The sequence below is a fragment of the Fringilla coelebs genome (assembly GCF_963513975.1).
Source record: "Fringilla coelebs genome assembly, chromosome: 5".
Classification (NCBI taxonomy): domain Eukaryota; kingdom Metazoa; phylum Chordata; class Aves; order Passeriformes; family Fringillidae; genus Fringilla; species Fringilla coelebs.
Genome location: NC_140033.1, coordinates 9,047,763 through 9,073,706, shown reverse-complemented (window position 1 = coordinate 9,073,706; position 25,944 = coordinate 9,047,763). Strand labels below are relative to the sequence as shown.

The window sequence follows — 25,944 nt, the reverse complement described above, 5'->3', positions numbered from 1 at the left end:
GTGACCACAGACTGACACACTATTCCAGAGTGGAAAAAAAAAAAAAAAAGTAAACTATTATGTGAATCAAATAAATCAAATAAGGAGTTCAAATTAACACTTCTTGCCATTGTACCTAAAATTCAAATGCAAAATCAGGGCTAAAGCATATCTTATCTATAGCAAGTTCATGTTATAGAATAAAATGCAGCTTCATTTAATTTCATAGAAACACGGTTTCTGCACCTCCTTCCTTTAATTTGCTACCAAAACATGTTTCTATACAGAACCTGACTTGAATGCCTCAAGCCATTGCTTTTAGTGACTCATGGTAGGAAATGCAAATCCTGGCTTGATCCTGTTCCATTAATGACAATGGTGGAGTTTCTAGGAGCTATGATGGAAGCAGATTTCACTCATTTCCAAGAACTTTTCCTGGTTTTTAGCAGTTCATTATGCCTGTAATACTCAAATGAACTGGAAGAGCCCAGTGCATGAGCATGTACCCCTTTATCCCTCTAATAGAAAAGTGGGTCTAAAGAGGTTACCAGTAATTGTAATCATTTCTTGTATTTATTGTGGAAATATTTTATATTTTAAGTTCTTTTAGCATTGTAGTTCTAATACTATTTTGATGATTTGGATAAATCCTTATGGAGATCTCTGGTGTTGGGGTAAATTCCTGGCTTGAAGGAGTGATAGAGATAAAATATTGCAGACTTCATTCAGGATCAGCTGTCTGGTAGGAGTCATTGGAATAAAGGATTAAGGATGCAATTCCTTGGCACTAACAAATTAATTTCCACTTTGGGAAGTCAGTTGAAGGGAAGAAATAGTAGTACACTGCCTTGCCTTGAGAAAAAGTGTATTCCTCAACAGATCACATTACCTCTGTGGTATATGTGCTGGTTCTACTATATAAATCTAACTGACCCAACTAGTGTAAGAGTCAAGGTTTAACAGTTATACAGTCTATTTTACAGACTTGGTAAGCATTTCTTTTCTCAGTGGCATTTATTTTTAACTGGCTTGCAAGGAACACAAAAATATTTGATGCTTGTAATAGAAGCAACATTCATACTTGTGACGAAATATAAAATAACTTTCCTAGCTTTAAAAATAAAATAAAGTAAAATATAAAATAAAATACAGAAGATGGTGAGACTTGAAAAGGAAACTGCATTTTGTGTTCTTGCTCCCTATTTATACTAAAATGATGTGTTATTTTTCATTTTTTCTCAATAAAAAAGACCTCAGATATTATGTTGTGGTATTTTTAATTTCCATCTACAGACCACCTCTAACCCTTTAATGGTTCTAGAAAGATTTGTCATTATTTACACAGAGATTATAAGCAAACTGTAATTTGTGATGGCACCATACCTGGAAATATCCCTGGAGCTCTACTTGAGGTTTCAGCTTCTACCAAATCCAAGAGCTAAAAAAAAGGATTTAGTGTTAACAATAGACCCAAATATTTGCATAAATACTTTTCTGTCAGGCAACAGTATGTACAACTGCCAACATATTGTGAAAGCACAGTGGATGCCAAACAGGAGAATTTCTAGGAGACAAACTTTATATGCCAAGCGTGCCTGTGATCCACTCTGTGTCCAAAGAAGATTTTCTCAGCTGCATTTTGTCTGCTGTTTTGACATGCAACTGTGAACTTAACTACAAGTAGTTTAATTTTCCTACATTCAGCCATTTCTCCCCCTCCAGCTTGTGAAGACCACAGATACAGATGTGAAACATTTATCACAGTTTGAAGCCCTGTTGTATTCAATTGCTTTACACTGGCATAGGACTGTTTAGCTTTCATAAGTAACATTTTGAGCCATAGTGAATAGCACAAGGATTGAATTCATACCTTTCAGTACCCTGACTGTTTGATGGATTCCAGTCAACAGAAATGGTGCTGGAGCACACAGCTTTATTTATTTGGGTGAGGATCTAGCTAAGTATACTGGTTAGCATTAAAGACAAAAAATGCAACTCGCTGATTTCTAGAAGCATTGGCATGTTTATAAGAGTGGTGTGAGCACATCTTTCATTACTAAAGGGAAATACAGTGAAAAATTCCACAGTGCTCTAACAGATCCAGATCAGTTCCATCCTTTAAATTTCAAATACTACAGAGCAAAAAACATCACTTCTCTTTAATTATCTAGAATATAAAACAGCACAGTCAGACTTTTTCATCTGTACTGGACATCAGACATCTATTAAACTGGGGAAAGAATTGAGTCTATGTTATCTTCACAGAGAACAGCAACTAAAAATCAGCTTAAATGAAGAGACAGGCATGAAGCAAGCAAACATTCTAGTCCAGGACACACCTTAGGAACAGCCACGTGTGATTAAGTCACAAATAATTAGAGAAGAATGTGCTTAAGCTGCTGTCTCATTCAGGACCTCTGATAAGTACACAGATGTTTCTAAAACAAGCACCAAATCCAGCCAGGTGAGCAGCTTTTCATTATGCTTACTAAGCTTTATCCCACTCATAATTTTTTTGCAGTTCAGTCACTAAAACAGCTACCTGACATGGCTAAAGTTGTAATCTTTTTTAGTTTGATTTCAATATTTTGATCACAGTCTAGCAATTTGCTTTAAGGTACTGCAAAATTATATGTTGATTAAAAGCTGATACTTAAAATCTTTAACTTGTAGACAAAATTATAAAGCCCTAACAATAGAGCTTTAGAAAAAAAGTGCTGACAAAACCCTTACAAAAAGAGAAGCAGCAGTCCTGCTATAATAATAAAAATAACAAACAGAAGAGGTAAGTTAAGCCCCCTTCAGAGGAACTGGCACAGTCTGTTTGTTCTGATTTATGGAGTTTTTCAGTGTGGTATTGTTCAGCAGAAGCAGTTTGTAGGAATGTATACTCTCTATGTAGTGCTACAAGCCCAGAAAAAAAGTGACATTTGAAACTTAAGGGCTTAAGGAAATGATGACTGCAGTACATAGCTGAAATTGTCTGTATTTCTTTTGTCTGCTCTTTTCCTCTCCTGCCTGCAGCTATAGCAAGAAATGAGAAGTTCAAGTCATATTTGATATTTACTCGATGTAGTAGATCTAACAGAATTACCATAGTCTTTTTCTCCTTTTTCCATGAAGAAACATGCAGCTCCATTTGGCTCTGCATAAACAATCATAATTCATGTTAACATGCTTACAAGAAAACACGACCATGAAACTCACAGAGAAATGAATACAATATATTTGGATAAAGCATAAAAGTAATACAGGCTGCAGGGGTACCTCATGTTGAGAAATAAAAAGGAAAGTTTTGTTCCCAGGACCCAGGATCAGATTTAATTTGCCGTAAGGTGGAATGGCCTGGAAAACTACTGGGCCTGTTCATGAAATCAGATTCATCCTTCCAAACCTGTCCCAGGTTGTGCCTCAGATGCAGCTTTGTGGAATGTGGCTGTGCACAGGCAGATTTGGCAGGCTCACATGTGGAGAGAGGGCCAGATCTTTATTTTCATGAGGTTGTCTCTGATTAAAGAAAAAAGTGCTATAATCCTGTGTACATTAATTCTTAGTAACTGTCTGGGGTAAATTTACCTTTTTATTTCAACATCAGCTAACCCGATCCAATCAAATTGGAAGCAAATTGTGCTGTTACAGTGCTGCTGGTTTATTGTAGGCTTTCAGAGGGCAGAGAACTGTCCCTGAATGTGGAAGACAAGTGACCTCAGGTGATCAAGAGCAATTCAGGAAGGGTGTTTGAGCCTCCTTGGCTGCAAGCACCAGGCTCACCTGACTGCACTGGGGAGCCCTAATGAGCCAGCCCACTCCAGGGCTCATCCCACCCTGCCCACAGCCCCAGACACTCAGAGAGGCTGCAGGATTCCATCTGCAATCCCACACCACTCTGCCCATGGGCTGTATCAACCCAGATCCACCTGGGGGCTGATGCACATCTGGGAGATGGGGCTGATGCACATCTGGGAGATGTGCCTGAGGCCAGGGGCTGGAGCTGCCCCAGCTGTCCCCTTGCCTGCCCTGTCCTGGATGGGGGGGTCAGGCTCTGGCTGGTAGATCTTCAGAGACCCCTTACTGCCCCCAGACTGGAAACTTTCCATCCCTTAAAACTTCCTGACAGGAATCTTCTGGCATGGTACCTCACAGCTCAATGAAGACATGTTTTTTGCTGCCCACCAAGGCCTGATTTTATACCTGTGCATGAGAGCAGAATGTTTTTAGGCCTAGTATTAACAGATGTCACAAGAGAAGCAGCTCAGGAGGAAGGGCTGGTTGTCAGAAATGGGGTTCCTCAGGTGTGTTGAAGAAGAGAGTAACCTTCACAAGGACTGTAGAAACCATATAATGACTCCTTCAGGTTAATATTGAGACAAGCAGAAGCCCATCTCCTGAGGGGTGAAAAATTGCTGAGAGAGAAATGGTAGTTGGCTTTCTTAAGCTAAGTGAAACTTTTTTAGTTTGGATACTGCTCCACTAGAGCTTTGGGATTTAGCTCAGATTATCCTGAAGTTCTCCAAAATGTCAATCTTTTATAAATTCCAGGACAAAAAGGTCTCAAATAAGGCCTCTTTTCCACAGTTTCCAGCTTTTCTATGAAGCTCTTCCAACCTTTCATGCAAGTATTTATGGGGAGCAAAGAAGCTGGCTGAATCACTATTACTCTGATCTCCTTGTATCCTGTTACTGAGTGTTCTAGGGATAATAGTTCCTTTGTTTTATGCTTTGGAAAAAACATCCTAACTTTGCCTGCCATTAAATTGATGTTTGATGGGGAGCTCAGAGAATGTGACCTGTAAGGAAACAGAATAGTGTGTTTTAGTCTTCACAGAGGAAACATTTATAACAATTTACAGCCGAAGCCACCAAGCGTATTCAGAGATGTACTAGAATTACATCTAGAGCTTCAAATCCTTAAGAGAAAAGAGGATTTAATCTCAGTGAAAGCTGGCTGTTTAAATGTATATCTGCCTATCTGTGCATTTGTATATAAGAACACATAAGCATAACATCTGAAATGTTTCTTCTTTCTTCCCACTCATGGCCACTGAAGGTGGCCCCAAGGCATTGTATGCTCCTGGCAAGGTACAGAGTAGTAACAGAGGATGCTCATTTTAGCTGTGCTCTGCAGGGGATTCTAGCAAAGGACACAGTGTGGCTGCATCCAGAAACAAGGCTCTTCCTCTGTATTTCTAAGCTGTGCACTGGTCACAGAAATACAAAGTTACTGCTTTTGCAATTAGCGGATTCATGGCTTGCCATATTAATTTTGTCCTCTTTATATTTGCAGCATCTTTTGTAACCAACTGAGTTGCTTGGCTGGTGCTGAGGGCTTAATTGCAATTTCAGAAAACAGTAGTGACCATAAAATATCCTTACAGCATCCTGTTGAACCAGACTCCTCTATCCTTGCTCTACAGGAAGGAGCACGGGTGAGGCTGAATGGATTAGTGACAGCTCGGTGCTACTGGTTGATTCTTCAGTTCTGTATGTGCTAAATGGAAATAATGATACTTTCCTTCCTCCACTTCTTGTCCAGTGTATTTAGACTTCATGCTTTCCAGAACAGCCATTTGTCTTATTAGCTGTTTGCACAATGCTTAGTGCCACAGCATATTACTTTTAGATGGAGCCCCTAAGCACTTCCAAACAGCTGCTAAGTTTACCTAAGGATACAAGAGTATGTTGGGAACAGACAGAACCTGATTTATTCCACTTGCTGTCCATGCAAGCCAGTTTCTAAAGGGAAGCAGCATAGCTGTCCTAAGCCATTAGCATTGCACAGAGTGAAATTTCATCAAGTACAGCAACTTGCTCATATTCACATGGCTTCCAGGCTGATTTACAGTGTGGTTCATGGGCAGAGTGGAAAGTGGGAGTGTGTATATGTGCGGCTTTATCTGCACAAGCTCAGCAGCTGTGCCAAAAGATAGGCTGGAGATAAGTTCATGCCTTTCATTTCAGGCTTATTAGTTTGTAGCCTTCAAAAAAGAAACAAAAAATGCCATTAATACTAATAGCAATCCTTCTGGCCTAATAAACAGAGCTCATACACAGTGATAGCATTATATTGGCAACAATGCACTCCATATGCTCATAAAGGTTACAGGGCACATTTCCGTGTAAACAGTCAAGACACTGAACTTCAAATATTTGGAAGAAATGTTTATTTAACAACTGAATACATGCTAAAAGAAATAATTTACAGCAGCAGTTTCATTACACTTTCTCTCCAGTTTTCTAGTTCCCATCTGAATTGGAGTGATAAATACAGAAGTGGAATTATTTACTACCCAGTGAGGAATGCGTTTAAAGGACAAGCACACAACTCAGACACTGGTATAGCAAATAAACCACCTTATCACCTGTGTGCCAAAATCTTGCATTTTAATATTTTGCTGAACACACCGAAATGGAGTACCTCTAGATAACAGTACTTTACACTGTACCTCCTTACCTAGTCAAAAATATTTACATCTCTTTTGACTAATGTGTAGGTAGCAAAAACTGAACTATTAAACACATACCATTGATATTCACTAAATAATACATAAAAAGGAACAGTAAATGCGCATTCACATGCATTTAATTTAATTTTTTACATAGTGACTTTATTGGGTCATGAAGATTTAACTTAGTTTTGCAAAGATGCATGTTTTCTCAGTTTGATGTTATAGTTTAACATAACCATACAGTTTTTAGGAGCCATAGAACAAATTCCCATTTCAGTGATCTGTGCAAGTGCAAAGAGTATAAGAATAAGATTAAATATATTTTAGTTCCTTGCAGATGGATACCTTAAAACAATGAAAATAGATCTTTCTGGTTATAAATGAAATCCTTTTTTCTCTCCAGCTTAAACACAACTTTTTACTTACTTCTTCTAAAGTCTGTAACTAGAGATTTAAAGGGTTTTATTGGCCATTTACAGAAATACCATTTTAATCTTTATTTTCAACTTTATGTTGCTTTAACAACAATTACATAAATGGGAGTATGAATCTTACTGAGGCTGCAGGGCATCTTTCTATACATTAATTCATTAAGGCCTATGCTTTTTAAAAAGAAGTTCATTTCACATCAGTATTAAATGTTGCTTTAACTTGACCATAACGTGAACCTAAAAATCAAAAATTTCCACTCTTGGCTTCATCTTTTGCCCCCTTCTTTATATAAACAAATACAAAAACTTAAACAAGACTACTCATGTCAGTGAGGACTGGGCTGAAGTTTGTAAGATAGGATCATATCAATTGTTAAATGAGACTGCCAGGTCAGGGTAAATATGTTGCAACTCCCATAATTTTGTTCCCACAGATTATCTTTCTCAGTATAGAAAAACATATCTTGGAATTCTGACTTTCTTTAATATTTTTCCTCTTCAGGCATTGTGAAAGAAGATGGTTTTGGTTTGGTTTTTTTAAGGAGTTTCTATAGAACCAGTTGCTATGAACATGGAAGAGAAAAAATGTTACATAGCAATTCCATGAATCTGTAAAAAAGGAAACAAAGTGATTTGGGGTCGATTGAAATCAACTTGAAATTTTCCCACTGAAATCTCTGAGGTTTATTTAAAAACTGTTTCCTTTTGTAAGAAAGAGTAATGTAGTAACTAGATGGTAAACAACAGCCCTTCACATAAGGCTAAAGAATGTTCTATGGTTAAAGTTAAATAATTCATTTGACAACAGTGCTCAGAAATTAACCATAAGCTGAGTTGAAAAATTAATACTTCTGTACAGAAAAGTACATAGTTGAACATATGTTTTAATTCATCCATATTCAGGACATCATGAAATAATGGGAATTTATCAGCATACTGAAGTTCACAAGAGTCAGGCTAAACACAAGAGAGACTTAAAGCTGCTTTACAAATAGATTCCCAAGTGCTTTCTTAAATCATGGCCCTACAGCCTCGTCCTAGCCTATTCAATGACTTTTTTTCCTGAAGAACTAAATGACAAAAAAATCCTGCAAGTTCATCCCCTCCAAAAAATTCAAAGGGGACTGAAGTAACTCGGCTGTTAGTGAAAATCCAATTTCTAATCCAATAGGCAAGAAGCCAAGGCTTCACTAAGCAGAAGGATACTTGAATTAGTGAGTGGCAAGGAGGCTGGGGCACATTGTGAGAGATGCTGTCACAGCAGTTGTGTTGTATTGAATCTGATAAGGCTGGTTGATAGTGTAGCAATAAATTGATAAATTAAATACCACAGAGTGAATAACAACAAAACAGATCAGTCATCAGTGCAGACACACTTTTATATAAAAGCTCTTTTAGCAAACTAAGGATTTTGTTCTAGTAATTTTCCCCACAATGACATTACTTGAAATTATGTCATTTACAGACTCTACCAAGATAAAATATGGGAGGCTGGAGAAAGATGATCTCAAAAGAACTGGACACCATAGAACTGGGGACCAAAGGCACATCTGTGCTGAGGTGAATAAATCCACTATTTATAACCCTAAACTGACACTCATGATGCAAGTGCATTGTCTGTTTTACTCTGTTGCTCTCCTGTATATAGAATAATACAGAAGTGCAGGACCAAATTTTCTGTTAGTATAAACTAGTCTTTAAGCTGAACTTCACCTGTTTATTACTTCAGCAGATTTCACACACAGGTAAAATTGTCCCTCAGGTCTTAAAATGGGGAGGTGGCTTTGGGATGTTATTTAGGTGGCCTAGTGCTGCTTCTGTGCATTTCAGTGATCTGGCCCACAGAAGTAACAGAGCACTGAGAGTCAGTAGTGTGGACAAATCTCTACCACAGAGCTGGGAACACAACTCCTTAAACTGAATGTGAGCTTTGCCCATGGATATATGACAGTCTATGAGCATCAGTATTTAAATATTAGCATTCACAAACATGAACCAAGAAAGCAAGAGTGTAATTAGCAGAGGGTATTTTAATGCTATTTGTTTTTTTAATTAAAAAAAAATACACAACTGAAAATCAATGCTCTCCTCTTCATTGGTTCAGTCAATAGCAAGGTATTAACAAGTTGAATAATTTCAAATACCATACTTAGAAAAACAGAATGCAGAATACTTCCATGCTATACAGTGACTTTCATGTTAAAATAGCTTAGTTTTAAAATTGCTTTGAAGTTACATGTCATATAGATTACTGACAGGGGAGGAGGTTAACTGCAGTGTGACCAGCTCCCCTGGAAGTTTTCCCAAACAAGAGTAAAGCAGTCATAATTGGAAGTTGTCTTTTTCCTCTAATCCAATAATTAGAAAGTACAACATTTCTAAGACAATAAGTCTAATCTATTTTAGAAAGGAGCTAATGTTTGCTGCATATTTTTTCATGGTACATTTAAATTATACTTTTAATAAAATACATCTTTAGATCAAAGCTGAAAGAAGTCATCAGTAGTAGGCCAGTGTACTCCACATTTTTTTCTTCCAGATGATGGATGGCTTATGTTGGTCAGATTTCCACAATCAATCTCGTTCAGTTGTTGTTTTTCCTCTTCTAGCACATATAAACAGGAGAACTGGTAGACAAAACAAGAACAAAATCCTTGTGTCCAATCACGTGTTTAGACGTTCATCAGCTTAATGAGTTCATGCAGTTTTATATAAGTCTAGAAATGGGAGTGCTGATGATGAAAGGTGGGGTTTGTTTTTCTTTCCTGTAAGATGACGCATGAAATACACTATTTTCTTTATATCTCCATCAAAAGAGAAAGCAAAACTTGCCTGCTGAATACTTGCAGAAGTTTTTGAGCAGTAACCTAGGTCCAGGTGAGTTATCATCCTTGAAACTCTGGTCTTTCTGGTCTTAGAATCAGAGCAGAGAGGAAGGACTTGCTAGGAAAATTAGAAATGGATTTTATTTAAACCTAGTGGAAACTGTTTGAACTTTCCACTCTTGTAAACATCCACATAATGCCATGAAAAAGTTCATGAATATTGCATTTTTTTCCAGTTATCTGTCTATACAAGTTTCTACTTGGATGAGGTTCCTAGAGGTAATGTAGCTCAGACACTACGTGGTGCCCTCTCAAATTCATGGGTCCTCCTGTTTCTACCTTTTTTATTCTCTTGTAGGTGCTTCCACTTATTTGTGTTCACCTGCGAGTTGGCAGGCCTCTGCCGGCGCTGTTTGCGGTCTCTTTTCCAAACCTGCTCGCAGAACTCATCCATGGAGTTGAGATTGGGGTGGTTGATCAACTGCATGAAGTCTCTGTACCAGATCTTTTGGCTGGGGGTCATGCTGTTGGTCACATCCTTGATCTTGGAGCCATCACCATCTTCCTCTTTATGGAGCAGCTCTTCCAGGTGGTCATTATCGATCACCTCGAGGGTCACCTTGAGCAAGGTCTGCATGAAGCCGTGCTCCACAGCATGGCAAAAATAAACACCAGAGTCTCTCCGGTGAAGACTTCGCAGCAAGAGGCCCTGTTCTGTCCGGATCATGTGATCACCCACTTTTATCTGTATTGGGAAAAAGTGGTAATTTCAATAGTTATTTTTTATGCATGTGCTACAATATCCTCTAACCATGCTGCTTCTTTATTACTGCTCCTTTTAACTGGTAAGACCTGGCCAAGAATGCCCAAACCCACAAAAAAGGAAAACGCTTTGCCAGTCATCTGTTATCATGAAAGGCTCAAATATTTTGGAAAAACCGATATAATGCCAAGAGTTTGGGGAATTAGGAATTTGACTCACTAGTAACTACTGCTGCTGAACAGAGATCTGTTTCAACTATGTCAGATGGAGTTGCTGGAAAGATTACAGAAGATCTGAGCCTGTAATCAGCAGAGTAAACATGGATTCATTTGGCTGTATTACTGAGGTCTCATTTTCTGTCAGTCAAATCTAGATCCATTTGCAGGAAAGGTTCTTTGTCTTCCTGTCATTCCTTATTACAAAAACCCTCATGCATAGAAGTGGGTTCTGCATAAGTGGAAAATTTACAAACAAGCATCTAAGGATCAAATCCAAAAATTTTACTATTCAAAAACCAGTGTTCAAAATACAGGGTTTTTTCTGAATTAATTCATATCTACAATGGAACTTCATTCTCTGAATGCACACGCTGCTGCAGACAGAAAAGGCACAGACCTGTGCTTTTCTAATGATTCTGAACGTACTTTAAATATATGTATGTATATTTACAAATATTTCAATGCAACAAAACAGTTTTTGTTCCCTAGCTTGACGTCCCTACCTACCAGAGTAGATTGTTCTCCTAAAATGTGTGTGACCTGGCTTGATACAACTTGAACACTTGGGTGATTAATAACAAAAGAATGCCGGTGACAAGAAAAAGAAGAAAAATAAAGTATCAGCTCAGTGTAACGCAAACAGGGAAATAAGTGTTTCTGCCTCTCTGAATGCTGCTTTCTGAAAAGTTTCCATACTCTTGTGTCCACTAGAGTTCTCAGTTCTTCATTCTGGCTCTGTTATTGGCAGTCAAGTCTCAGAGCACACAGCACATGGGATGCTCTTGCCAGAGTGTGCTTCACTCAAACAATGGAAATCATATATTACAGAGAAGTTCTGTTCAACCAAAATTATTCTGGGAAGGACTCAGACTGAAGTCTACCTTTATAGAGAAAATTAGTTGCATCTCTTTTTTTTTCTCTACTGTACCTCTTCTTTGCGATCATCATTTTGCTTCTGGAATTGCCAGTAGACTACGGCACGCTGAGATTTCGGACTGCACTCAAGGAAAGTGCTGCTGTTCTCTACTCCATAGATAATCTTTTCCTCCAGGGCCTGACCACTTGGGTTATCTGTAAAGCATGAAAAAAAAAACAGAAAAAAAATAATTACCATGAAACTTAATAACCCTTAATTGCTTAATTTTTTTTAGAATTTGGACTTCTTTAAAGTGTTTAAAGATAAAAACTTTTTGAAAATTTTCCCCGTATCAGTATACTATTTGAAAAATCTCCATCAACACCTCTATCTTTGTAAGGACCCAATGGTATGTTTTTTTGGTTTATTGCTTTGTTGTTTTTTTTAAATTGTATTTTACGTCCTAACAGCGGGTGACATCTCAATATGTGACGTTAATGAATTTGTGAAATTTTTTGTAAGCCTCATTATTATTCATCAAGGAAAACATCTAGGCCACAACAGGAATTTTTAATAGCAAACTGTATGCAATGAGAAAACTCAGGGTGTAGTTGCAGAATGTTTGCAATGATGCCTCCTGGGCTCTATGGTCATAATACTTTAGAGCAAAGTAATAAAACATGAGGCTATTTGAAAGTAGAATAATGTGTTTAGATTACGTGGCACTGCAGTTTGCTGAAACTGTTAATGACCAGGAATAATGTTTTTGAGGAAACGATCTTCAATTAATCATTTCCTCTCATACTGATATAATTTATGGAAATGCAAGGAGGTTAATAAAGCAGGCATTATGGGAGAGCAAAAAGAAAGTGAAATAAATTACTTCCTTTTGTAACAACAGTGTTTCAAGATATTCATCAACTTGCTGGAAATATCACATAACTACAGGACTTATATGGTATTTGATTCTTCTCCAATACCGCAGAGGCTTTCAGGCATCGTGTTTCAACTCTCCACCTTAGCTCTTTGAAATGCTGGTATGGACTTAAGTGGCAACAGAACAGTAATCCTGAAGAGTAGATGAGGAGGAAGGGGTGGGTAGGCTGTTTAACACTGTGTTGATCTCATGGGGTTTCCTGACTCCGTGCCATTCTTTGTCTATCTTTCCATCTTTCACGTTTGAAAAGTTTTTCACATTTTTAGCACTGTTTTGGTATGCTTTAACAGGAAAATTATGTCTATTTAAAACCCTATTTAAAGAGAAATCCTTTTGTCCAGTTTTGTTTGCTCCCAACTGTGCCTTTCTCCTACTGGCCATGTTGTTTAGCAAACACAGGCTGTTTGTTAGATGGCTGTGACAAAGGCAAAAGTAAAATTGAGCTCCTGACTTATGCTGATACAGAATCACATGTGACTTTCAATAATGACTTTCAGCCCTGGGAGAGGATGGCAGAAGGGATGTGGAGCAGAATAAGGAGTGGTGCTTGCCCAGTTCTCAGAAAACATCAAATAGCCTATTAACACTAAATAGAAAAGCTTGCCTTCCTCTGCTAGGTTGTGGACCTTTTAACCAAGTGAGTTAAAAGAGGTGTTCTATTAAAACCTGAGTGAAACTACTTTTATGAAATCTCTCATAAACTATATTCCCATGAAGAAAGTCAGTACAGCTGTGGGTCAGGAAGATAGTGAGCAGTGAAGGCATGAATTAGAAAGCAAAGGAGCAAGAGAAGGGTAAAACAGCTATAATGGAATATAGCTAAGGTGGTGAGGTGGATGGAGCACAGGTGAATTTGTGTCGTTGAAACAGAGGAACTGGAAGTATGTGAAGAGATTAACTGAATACAGTTAGAAGTGATAAGATAAAGATTGGAAATGATAACTGATGGGTCCAGATTTAACACTGTGAATAGCTGACTGATGTACTGAGCTCTTCTGTTTCAAGTTAGATGCTCTTAAGGAACAAAATTCAAATGGCTGAGCAAGCAGCCAGACATCCTCACGCAGAGAAAAGCTGTTTGATATCTGAACTGGGATCCACAACAGACAGCACATACAGGCCTTCAGCATAAGACAGTAGAAAATATCCCCTTTTATAGCCTGGGACACATATGTTACTGCTCCAGTGATGTGTTTCTGGGAAACAGTGATTTACACACTTCCATAATAAAGAATGGAAACACAGGGATTTCACCCTAAGATGCACGATCTGTCTCAATTCCTCTCCCAAGCTCCCATCCTCAACAACAGCAATCCCATAGTTTGGGTATTTGTATTGGAAGTAGGAATATCAAGTCAAATTTCTAATCCTAAGTGAACTGTGGGTCCTCATCTCCAGCAAAAGACAATTTAACCAGAAGATTACTCATTAGGGGGCTGGTATCTCCACTTCATTATATTTTCCTGAACATGGCTTAGTTCAAGTGAATTACACAGGGGCAGAGCACATGTTACACTGTTCTCATTAGATCCAGGGGAGGCAGTTTTCTAAATCATAAATATCAGTCAAAAGGACAAACCCAGGTATTTCTTTGGTAAAAGTCCTATGGCCCATGAGTAGCAGGATATTTTTTAAGTATATAGAGAAGTTTATGCTGGCAAACTTAGGTACCTAGAATGTTCTTAGTATCTAAGAATCTAGTAATGAGTTTTATTAGAAAATGTGCACTCTGGCACCATTTCAAATTTCTGTTTCCTTGGATCTGGTCTATGACATTCTAGTGCGTTAGAGAACACCGTGGAAAGTGGGTGAAGTCCTCTTTACATTTCTTCATAGCTACAGAAAACACAATATGGGTGACAGACACACAATGAGAGGAAGCCTTTTAGAGAGCCTTCAATTTCCATTTCCATGATTTGAAGGAGCAGAATGCAGGTACAGTAAAGTCTATGAAGTTCATGTAATATTGAGCACATGAAGTGCAAGAAAGTGAGCAGTGATGGAATAATCACAGGACCAGAGTGAAGCTTTGGGACTGAGAAACTAAAGAGACTGGATGGAAGAATGAAAGTTTAAGAAGTTCAGAAAAGCAGCTGGAGGAATTAGAAAATTATAGAAGTTATGAAGTTGGTAATGAAATTCAGCCCAAAATCCTGTCTGAAAGCAGTAATTCCCAAAATGAATCCAACAGCAGTATCAGTTTACTACCCTGATAAATATCCTTTAAGTACATAATTTCTGACATAACCGAAGAAGTATGAAAGGCTAAGTACTTCTACCAAGATTGCTCTGCAGATGAATGAATCTCACAATACAGTTTAATTCAGAGTGATTCTTTGAACTTCCCCTGGGATAAACCATGTTGAAGAAAAAATACCTCTTCTTTAACAAGTTCTTCTTCAGAAAACCCCAAACTTTATTATTTCTTGATAGCTCTAGTATGTTACACTTTATGTAACATTTTCCTTTAGCTGCCACAAAGGTGACCACACTTTTAGATTTAAAACTTAATGTCTGGGGAAACAGTTGTACAGTGAAGGATCCTCAGCTGTCTCTAATGTTGCTGGGCAGTCATTTTATACTTCTTGTAATTTGCACCAAAGAGCACCTGAAAACACTACATAAGCCTTACTAAAAATATTATTGCTTCAGGCTGATTGCAAAGTTGGTTTCTGCAATGTCCTTACAAGTTATACACTACGATAATTTTCTTTTTTCATGGTTTTGTTGGTTCACATGGAGAATCAATTGGCACTTCCTGTAAATGAATCTGTACACAAGTAGTAAAAGAAATTAATTTTAAGGGGTTTTTTGGCTATAGACAAAATCAATTCTTCCTGTGTTTTACAGGGAACTATTGGTCACAAACAAGGAAAAAACTCAGCATAAGTTGGTATAGGAAATTTATAGCCCATGAAGTCATCTGTACCATGTATGATCATGCGTAAATGGCAAGTAAATATAGATGTAATAGATTTACAACTCAAGTGATTTAGAGAAAATTTCTTTTAAGACCAATCTAAACCATTCATTAAGTATTATGAGTGTGTATCCTTCAAGTCCAGGATCCAGAACTGCATTCCCTCACTGTTTTTTGTAATTTATTGATCCTTCTAATGCTGTCGTATCTTGCTTCATATTTGCTCTGCTCACGTTGGCAAAGCTGTACTAAAATTCATTTTGATCAGGTGTACTATATAATAACTTTGTCCACATCTTGAGTTCTCATGATTGTATCAATGAAAAAACTGCATTTCTGGATTACTGTGAAACTGGAATGTTCAAGGAGTAAAAACATAAAGCTAAGAAATGCTTCTACTGGTATTAAAATCAATGTTTAGTGCCTGGTGAAAATTTCCTATTCTGGAATTGAAAATCTCATTCCCAATACAAGGATGATCTTATCTTCACTGTGTCATCTTACCTGATATCATGCAATAGGGAATTTTGTGAGCTTTCTACTAAACACAATTGACTATTTCAAATTTAAGCTAGATCTACATTCATGAGTTCTCAAAATGTGACAACTACATACTGATCAGAGTCTCTTTGTGGACTTTTAAAACTCCTTTTTCCCTCTGAGTAACTTGGCCCGAGTCTGACAAGAAAAGCCATAATAATGTCAGCTCTGAGTTTCAAATGATTGAAATGAAGATCGAGAAAACTACTATTGGTAGTGAATTATAGCTAGCACAAAAGTAAAATTTATGACTATTTATAATTTTAGCTATTACATGGACTGCAAGGACAAGAGGATTTTGAGGTATCTCCATTTTCAGTCACCTCCTTGTTTTCCCAGTGGTTTAACCCTGAGATTAGGTTAGTGGGTTAGAGCATGGTGCTAATAACACCACGGTTAGGGCTTGAGGATCTCTGAATGGGCCATTGAGGTAAGAGCTGGACTTGGTGGGTCCCTTCATACTCAGAATATTCTGTGTGAAAAGCTCCTGTAGATGTGCCACAATCATGAAGAAACACTTTTTTCCAGCAGAGGGAAGCATTGCCTAAATATTCCCTTCCCTTACAGCAAAATGGACATTTTTAATTTTCTCAGTGAAGGTCTTCTGAAAAGTTTGGCAACAAATCAGTAACTGTGAGAAGTTTGTCAGTCAAACAAGTCAGAAAAGGAAGCTGATCAATACACTGTGAAAATGAAACAGCTGACAAAAAAAGCAAACCAAAATACATCTAAGAAAACCCATGCTGAAAGCACATGGGGATATGCCTGCTGCAAGAACATCCCAGTCTTCAGAGCTTTTAGTGTGACACTTACAACAAAGGTCACTCCCTATTTTAGTTGCAAACACATTTGGTTTGTAATTTGATTTTGCTATCATCATCTTATGCAAACTATGTACAGCAACATGGACATATTTCTTGATGTCACGAAGAAAATACAATTCTTTTTTGATACAATTTGCCTAATGTGATGGCATGGTAGGAAGAAGGAGAAGTAGGAAAATTAAAATGCTTAAACTGTTTAATTGAAGAAAACAAAAAAACCAAAAAAAAACCCCAAAAAAACCAAACCCAAATAGACTTCAGCGTCTGATCCAGGCCATTGTAAGCTATCTAAATTGGGATAATGATGTATTATATTCATCTTCTGCAGATGTTCCAGACAATTGTCACCAACAAATCATTCACATGCTTCCTATCCTACTCTGTGCAGAGTCTGTAAATTACACAAATGAGCTGCACTTGAGTGGTGCCCATAACTCACTGTGATGCTGCAGGTCTGAGCAGTGGGTGAGCGGGTCCCCGTTTCGGATGTCTTGCCGTCTGGTGCGCCTGCAAAGTTCACATTTGAAATCTGTTAGTGCCCTTCCCAGTGCTCAACAGCAAAAAATGGAACATTTGTAAAATTACAGAGGCCACAAGTGCACCTAAACCACACTAGGAAGGAAATCATATTGTTACCATCATATTCTGTGCATTATCATATTGTAGACTCAGGCTTTGTTCTTATAGGTGAAGTCTTCAGAAAGTGGTAAATACATAGCTCTTGCACTGAGATACTAAATAAATAAATAATGTTCAATGCTAATTATTAGTATTAAACAAATACCAAAGAAAATAAAATATGAAGTTTATTTTAACTGCATGGGTAATACTGGTCATAGATAAATTCATTACTTGATTCACAGATACAGGGACTGCTGAAGGATTAGAATATATACCATAGAGTTTAACATGCTTGAAAAGTACACATTTGTGCAAGTTCAGAATACTTTGAGTATTGCAGCATCTTTTAGATAGATGAAATGTTAAGATGGGTGCCTTTGAAAGAATGGTAAAGTGCTGTATTTTCTACAACATTTAAATTAAAAAGCATAGAACATTTCCACTACCATGGGTTTCACCAAAACATTTCTGATAAAACCTTTAACAAAACTGTTCCAAATTGTCTTAAGAAAAAACAAAATAAAAACTTGACAAGAAAGATTTTGAAATGCCATTTATTTTTTTAATATTCTTTTGTAGCTTGAGTCTGAATTCTACCTTTGATTGAATATCTTTTTAACTCAGTATATTCTTCTCCCAGTTTGAATTCTACTGGCTCTTTTGAAAAACATGTTGATCTGTGCTAAAAAAAATCTTGTATTTCATTGAAGAGAGCTTTTTAATACAGTTTTGTTTTGCATGTGTTTTTCTGTCTTTGTCTGCTCCTAGTTTTGTTTAAATAGCTGTGACACAAAATTCAACTGAGCCAAAGAAAAGCGTTTCATATGAAAAAGAAAGAAAAAAAGAACCAGGCAAACAAAGATGTGTTTCAAGTGTGAGTACTTTACTTTAGGAATCGGAGAAAGCCTGAGGGCTTGCAAAATTAGAGGAGAACAAAGAGGATTAGGCTGCTGAACAATGCTGTGATTTCAGATTATGGTATCCAGCAACGGATATGCAAAAGTCAAGTAGCCTTGTAAAAAGCCCTGTTGGTCCCTCCCTTGTGACAACAGCCCACATTTTTAAAAGCCATTGTTCTGCAGCAGAGCCCACATCTCTTCTCCACACCAGCCCTATTTGCAGGCTCTCACTAACAGCCTAGCATCAGCACATACCAGGAGTTCTCACAGAGGCTCAACTGCACAGCTGAGTCCTCTTGCCTGAAAGATTTTAACCATACTCTTTTCCACTGAAAGCTACCGAAACGTTAAACCTGAAACTAATTATGCCAAGTACAGCAAAAGCTTTCTTTCTTGGGGAAAAAAAAAGTGAGATGAGAATTTTTATATATTTTTCTAAATAAAAACTTCTTTAGAATTATAAGTTAGGACATCTTAGCACACTTCTGTAAGAAGGACTCTTCTGCTGAACGATATATAATTTAAAAATGTACAAATCATATTTTCAATGTCTTCATATTACTCATTACCAATGACAAACTCACACCCAGGATATAAGGAGCCAGAAGATTTTGCTACCCTTTCCTAAATTTTAAAACAGCATATTTATAGATACAATTTCTTAAAAGAAATCTGTGGAAAGACTCATATTACTGTCAATGGAGTTTGAATGAAATGTTTAGTTGGGATTTCAGGAAAATGTTGCACATATCACCATTGTATCAATACAATGATTTATGAACTATGAACCAGAACACATCTGCACAGGGTAAAGTGAAGTGGTCACACTGCAGGAGCTCTGAACTGTCATTTAGACTTGTAAAATGCACAAAGAAAGAAAAGCAAATAAAATCGTGGCTTATAAAATCTCATTAAAAAAAAAAAAAAGGCAGAAAAAGAAACAAAACAAAACCCAAAATCCTAAGCCAAACTATCAGTAAAACATCTGTACAATTGCCTCAGGAATCCATTTTCCCAATATTTCTGGAGCCTAAAGTTACAAGAATTTATTATTAGGAAAATGTTGACATTTAAGCTGTTTCCAGCAATGCTGATTTTGTCATCAATGCATTCCAAGCTGGCTTGAGGCAATGGGTGCAGCAGGTACCAGGTGAACAGAGGATCCTCTCCCAGTAACACAGACCTCTACTCTGCTGCTGCTTCCAGGGGGAAACTGGGGGCAAGTGGCAGAGACAGCAGCTTTTTCTTATGCATTTTTTGGATCCCAGCTTCCCAGCACTAACTTTTTCTTTCACAGTGGCCTCCAGAAGAGTATAGTCTGCACCCCAAATTTTTCCTGTAGCTGTGCAACCCAGTTTGGCCCAGTAACCCCCATCCCTTAATCCCTGTAAGAAGAGGTCCCAGTGCCTTTACCCCTGATGGCAAGGTGAGCTCCACCTGCAGCAGTAAGTTGGAGAGACAAGGAAAAGACAAAGAGCCCTATTTCTTCCATCAGTGTAAGCAGAGGAATGACAGGATGATGTGCTCTGTGGATCTTGAGATTGGCTGGGGGTAGGAATGTGAGCTAGGAATGCTGAGAAAAGATGAGGTTCAGGGATGGAGAGTAGCAGAAAACAGTGATTCAGTGACTCCTGATCTTACTGTCTCCTTAAGCTCAGGGGCAATACTCAACCATATTGATTTCTAATACTAAAGAGCTTTTCAGAACAAATCAATCTTTCAGACTCTCCTTGGAAAGTTCACCGTTCCCTCTCCTTTCCTTCCCTTTCCAGAGAAACTACCATGCTACCAGCAAAAATAAGAATTTAGCCCATGTAGCTGAGAAAATTTGACTGGCTCTTCTCTTGTGATGGGTTCTTCATTTTCTAAAGAATGTCACAAAAATCTTTTCTCCTATTAACTCCATTTCCTGGTGCAAAAATAGAAGCTGATGTTCCATGAGCAGCTTTTGTCATCAGTATTTGTTTAGGATACACTGTAATGAAAACCTCAAAATTTTAATTCTCTCCATCTGAAATGTCTGTGACACAGTCAACTTCTCACCCTTTACCACATTTCATCTCCCTCAAGAACCAATCAAAACCTGGAATTTGGCATTCTGACACTCTCAACTAAGTATTTGCTACAATTAATTTCATGCATATAAGCCCTTATGTATATAAACCCTTGGATTCTTTGTTTCTTCATACGTGCAAGATGTCTCGCATATTCAATTTAATGTGAGCACTTTTTTATCATTTTACTTCATTTATCAAGGGAATCTCAAACTGCACCAATGTCTGCTTCTATTTGCAGACATTGTTTACCTGTTCAGTTATTTCTAATTTCTGCTTCAATAGCCAGGAGCTCTTCAGTAACTACTTTGTATACTTTTAGAGAAAGCGTTTCAAAGATAAGAGGAAGCAAAGAAATAAGTACTCTAAACCTTCAGATCAGGCAACTAGACTTGTAAATTTTTAATAAAACTGTTATTTTTGATTTGGGGAGTCAGCTTTCCACCAATGTTTGCATTGCAAAGCCTTCAGCATCACTGCAGAGGGACTGTAGAACAGTGGTTGTTCTGATCCGGCAGCACTTGGACACACATCAGCACATGCAAGTTATACTTTGGAATAATAACAAAAATGTTATATATCACTAGAAAAGATATGTTTCCATTGATGTCCAAATATTTTAGAAGTATTTCTCTTGAATCAGAATTCATGAAAATGTAGGATAATTTACTTGGGCAAGTAGCAATTTTTTTTTGATTTTGAGCCCTTTTCCCCATGTTAGAGAAAATGAATTTTTTTCTTTTTGCTGTTTACCAATGAATATAAAGTTAGGAGCTAATTTCAGAGACAACTTTTGTCTGAATGTTTTCTTACAGGAGCTTTTTAAGCCAGCCCAAGAAGAAGCAGTTGCCACTTGAAATCAACCAAGACTTCATTTTGCATGTAGCTCCCACAAAGATATTTTCTTTGGAAGAGAAAGGGCTCCAGTTAACCATCCCCTAAAAATTCTCCAAAGCCCTCTGGTCATATTGAGACCATCAGTTAAAACAAATAGCAAACCATGCAGACTTGCAGAACTGTCCCTACCTCTTGGCAGTGGGGAAGTAACGTGAGCAGGAGGAGCCATCCCAGGCACAGTAAGGGTCCCTTGCAAGGCAACACTCAGCGCAAGCTTTTCCATACACATCACAGCGGTGCAAAGGAAGCTGTGAAATTCCAGTGGCTGAGCCAATGTAGAGATGTTGCTGTTGTAAAAATTAAAAAAAAAAAACAAAACCAAACAGTTCAAGAAATATCGCAAATTGCAGTTTTCTTTTTCTAGGAAAGCATAAAAATGTTATACAATCGTCTGTTAGCATTTCAAATACAATAAAGGATCATGATCCTGATGTATGCTCAAGGAATGAGAACAGAATTGTCCCCAGGGTAAAAAAAATCAAAGAGGAAAAACTTTATTTTTTCACGAAGCTCTTGGTGGGTTCCCTAAACAGAAAGAAACTTAAAGTGCTCTTCAATTTTTCCTTTTGTATTCAGATCCTCACACTGGGAAAACACCCAAAGTCAGTGACAGAATGCAATGGAGAACATGCTTTTGAATTTGAACAAAAAGAAAACCTTCAACATGGATTTCCTAAGTATTACCTCAATTTATGCACGTGAGGGAGAAACCTGAAATAAATTATTTCAGACTGATGCTGCGACATTTCAGTTTGGAAGTGGTGCTATGCATGCAATTCTTTGCATGCCTGGTAATTACAATGTGTTGTAATCTTTTCTACAAGTCATGATTTAACTGGAACATATCTTTAATGAGGGGAGAGGTTTGGTTTTATTTTGGATAAACACCAGTGTTGAGTAGAAGATGCAGTTCAAATGCAGAAGTAAATAAAAAAAACATGCATGCAAAATGAAATACAGCCTTGCATGGCATCACAATAGAATATCTTGTCTCTCTCAATTTCCTCTCTGATATCAAATTCATGTGGTCCACTAGGGAAGTTTGCCCCAGAGGGATATGAGAAAACTGAACTTCTGATCCCATGTGAAAATCCAAAGAGAGATAGTTCAGATTAGGAATAATTCACAAAGAAAACAAATATTAGTGGGATGCAAAACTAGGGGAACACTAAATAAATAGATACACAAAAATTCAAGGGTATAATCCTTCTGGTTTGGAAACAGTCACATATTGCTATCAAACCTTGACACTCAGCACCCTCAGTGGACCATGAATACCTGTCTTCAAGGTCCTACTCCAAGCAGTTCAATGAAGAAAATAAAAATTTGTTTTCATTTTTCTTTCTTTGAAATCATAAAGGTGGTATGAAAAAATGGTATTTCAAGAAATGTTATCAAAATTCTTCAGCTCCTGCATTGCAATGTCCCAGAGGCACCATTTTCAGGGAATTCAGGGATGGAAGATGGCAGTGGTCACTTACCAGCTAGACTTAATGAGCACCAGATAACAGGAGATAGCAACACCCAAACCACTCATAAGAGGTGTTGTGTTAACTTCTTTCAGAGACAGCAGCTTGGCAGTTTATACAGCCATATTAATTGTAACAGAAACATCCCGTGCATTTGTATAAACACCGGTATTTTCTCAAGGAAAATATGACAAGGAAAGCCCCCAAAGGAAAATTCACTGGCAGATTGAAAACTAAACCCTTTCTAAGCAGCTGCTTCCATCTATTACAGTTTCATAGCTGGGTTGTAAACCCACATTCTCCAGGCAAAAATCTCTGACCACACAGGGCTTTACACAAAGCCTGAACTGTACAAACCCATCCCAGGCAGTGTTGTAGCCTTGAGAAGAGAGGACAGGCAACAGACAAGATGAGCTGCTCCCCTCTAGCTGAAGGGACTTAATCAAGTACCCACCTTAGGGCTACATCCTGCAGTAAAAAGAGCAGCACTTCAAATCTTAGGTGACCTAACTGCTTCTCAAGGGAGGCCTCTTCTCTTTACTGATTATGGAGGCAGCATAGGTCAAATTAGAGCTTCAGTTAAGTATCTTAAATGCCCAGATGGTATTGATCTGAGTCCTGTGTAATTGGGGCATTAATATCTGTATAAGCATGTAGGAACGTGTGGTGCAACTAATATAAAAATCAACCCAGAGAATACACATGGGAAAATAAAGAATGGTGTAATGTTCCTATGTACCTCTGTAACCAATTTTATTTTGCAAAAATCCCCTCCCTGATTTCTAATAAATGTCTTTAGAATTAAAGAATGACCAGAAACCCAAGGAAAAAAAAAAAAAAGAGGCCAAAATAGGGTTACTTAAAAACTATATTCCTCGTAGATAAGTTCATAGTTCAGCCAGTGAACTGCAGCATATGTTTCAGGTGCTGCACAGCCTTAAGCCTGCTGCCTCGTTTGCTGCTCTTCTGATCATGGTTTAGACTCCAGCTGGTGATCATTATTCTGGACACTAACAGTATAAAAAAAACCCAGGCAGTATGAAATTCAGAAAATAGAAATAGAATTATTTGCATCAATGGTCTGACCTTACTTTGCCATACCACAGTCAAACTGCCTTTTCAGCTGTCTCTTCCAAGACATTGTTAATTTAACAAATGAGATTATCAGATTAAACCAGAGAGTAAAAAAAAAAAAAAAAAAGTTGTCCTCTAAAAATTCTTGCACAAGTATCAGAACTCAAGAAAAACTGAGGAGACTAATATTTTAAGCAATCCAGTGGTTTCTGTTGGCCCCACAGTGCTGCCCAAAAAAGCAGCCATTCCCCAGACAGTGTCAGACAAAGGAATAACAGAATGAGGCAAATGTAATGCCTAAGAGGAAGAACTTCAGCAGAATTTTTAGAGGAACTTTAGTGAGCATGAGATTCAAGTATCATTTGGTTAATTTAATGTCCTGAGAAGTAATGCAGAATAGTTCAGCATGCTGTTTAAATGATATATCCATTTTGAGCTGGTCCTTTCTATGTGCTGACTATGGACAGAAATGTTGATCTCTGAATAAAATTCAGTATTTGGTACTATAAAAATAGTCACTAAGATATTTCTGAAGGTGTCTGCCTTGCCTTTGCTTGAAAACCTTACACAAGAGAAACAAAGCTCTTTGTAGCAATTCACCAGACAAGGACTTGTTCTGCCAAGAATCTTCTTGTCCTTTTCCCACGTCACCAGAAATCCAACAGCTTTTTGAAGGAGCATCACAAAGCTGACCCTGAGAAAAAGGTTGGAGGTTGCTCTGCAAAAAGTCACCTTTTTGTCCTGCTTCCATGTTTGTAAGGGAAAAATTCCAGAGCTTCACCTGGCAGGCTCAAAGCCAAGAGGTACCACGGTCCCCACAGCACTGTGAGCTGAGGCAGCTGCAGGGTGTTGCAGTGGCTCAAGGATGCTCTGAAAGTTTGTGTCTACTGCTAACAAAGCATAAACTGTTTAAGTGATAAGGTTACACAAGCCTAGGGCTCTGAACACAATCAGGAGGAATGTGTGGCTTCAGTGAGAAAATATAGACACAATTCCTGTGAGTTAAAGACAGCAGAGTGGAGAAAGAATGTATTAAGGCTCAGTCTTGCACATTAAAGCTGAATTTACTCATAAGCCATTCTTGCTCAAGGGCCAAATGCAGACTCAGAGTGAGACAGAGAGACAGGAGCTTTAGAGCTTAATATAATTTAAAACCTAAGCTAAGTTCTGCTCCTGAAAAATTTTTAGATTTTGGTCTTTAGGAAGAGTAATTTGTAACATAACATATTGGCATGATGGCAAAAGAGGTAGCTTTGAACAACCAGAGTAGTAAAACATTTAGAAATAAGGAAAAACTCCCTGTACCATGTTTTTATAATCGGATGAAAGATTTGTTAGCAAAAAAACAAAATGAAGTGATTATTTTTAAGGCATTCAATAGAACATGCTGGTTTTACTATTTACATTTCATGCTCTGGCTTTCCACAATGCATAGAATTATCGTGCTGTTTATACGAAAACCACCCTGCTTATCAGAACACAATGAGTAAAGTGTTTGAGTTATAGAACTACAGTATTTTTAAATCATAAATGTAAAATGGAAACATGTTGCCATATACTTGTTTCATACATACTGCCAAAAGCTTGTCATAGTGTATCATGATTCTGTCATTTTTAGCCTAAGGCTGGTTGATTTTTCATGAGTTTTACTCTGCCTGAATAACTTGTGGTTTACGCTCTTTTTTAGCTTCAGACAATTTTAGCAGTGTAAATTTGTTTTCAGAAAACTCAGGGAAAATTGTAATCTCTCCTGAATAACTAAAGATGCTTTGGAGGAAAAGCTGTATGAAAATGCATGGTCAATTTTCAAATATGATTGGCTGCTTTAAGGGAATGGACTTATAAAAATAATCCAAAGCAGAGAATTTTGGTGTGATGTGGACATATATACAACTTGACAGGTCTGTTTTTAAATATACCAGTATTCAATAATATCTTTCTCTTTGTCCTGCCATTTTTGCTGATTTAGGTGGTAAACTGTTAGAACAGTGTCCCCCCCAAACATTTTCTGTCAAATACATGAATGCTTTCAGACAACTTTCCTAAAGACAGTGAATTCAGAGTTAAATATGCAGCATTTCAAATATAATATTGGCCTCTGTCCATTACAGAATGAATTTGACTTCTGTTTAATAATGTATAGAGTGAGGTAGAATTAACTAAATTTTACTTATGACGTGCACAATTTTTA

At 37.6% G+C, this 25,944-nt stretch overlaps 1 protein-coding gene across 1 annotated transcript in view; it reads right to left on the bottom strand.

Moving 5' to 3' along the window:
* Window positions 1-9,970: 9,970 nt before the first annotated feature.
* The window catches only part of SEMA3A (semaphorin 3A), a gene marked incomplete at its 3' end in the record, with an annotated part of 161,107 nt that continues 145,133 nt past the window's right edge, over window positions 9,971-25,944 (bottom strand). The window contains exons 14-17 of the mRNA XM_084206288.1: window positions 21,340-21,497; window positions 17,179-17,246; window positions 11,591-11,733; window positions 9,971-10,426 (exon numbers count right to left, since the gene is read on the bottom strand). Of these exons, the coding sequence (XP_084062414.1) occupies window positions 9,971-10,426; window positions 11,591-11,733; window positions 17,179-17,246; window positions 21,340-21,497 (825 nt within the window). The remainder of the gene's footprint in view (window positions 10,427-11,590; window positions 11,734-17,178; window positions 17,247-21,339; window positions 21,498-25,944) is intronic.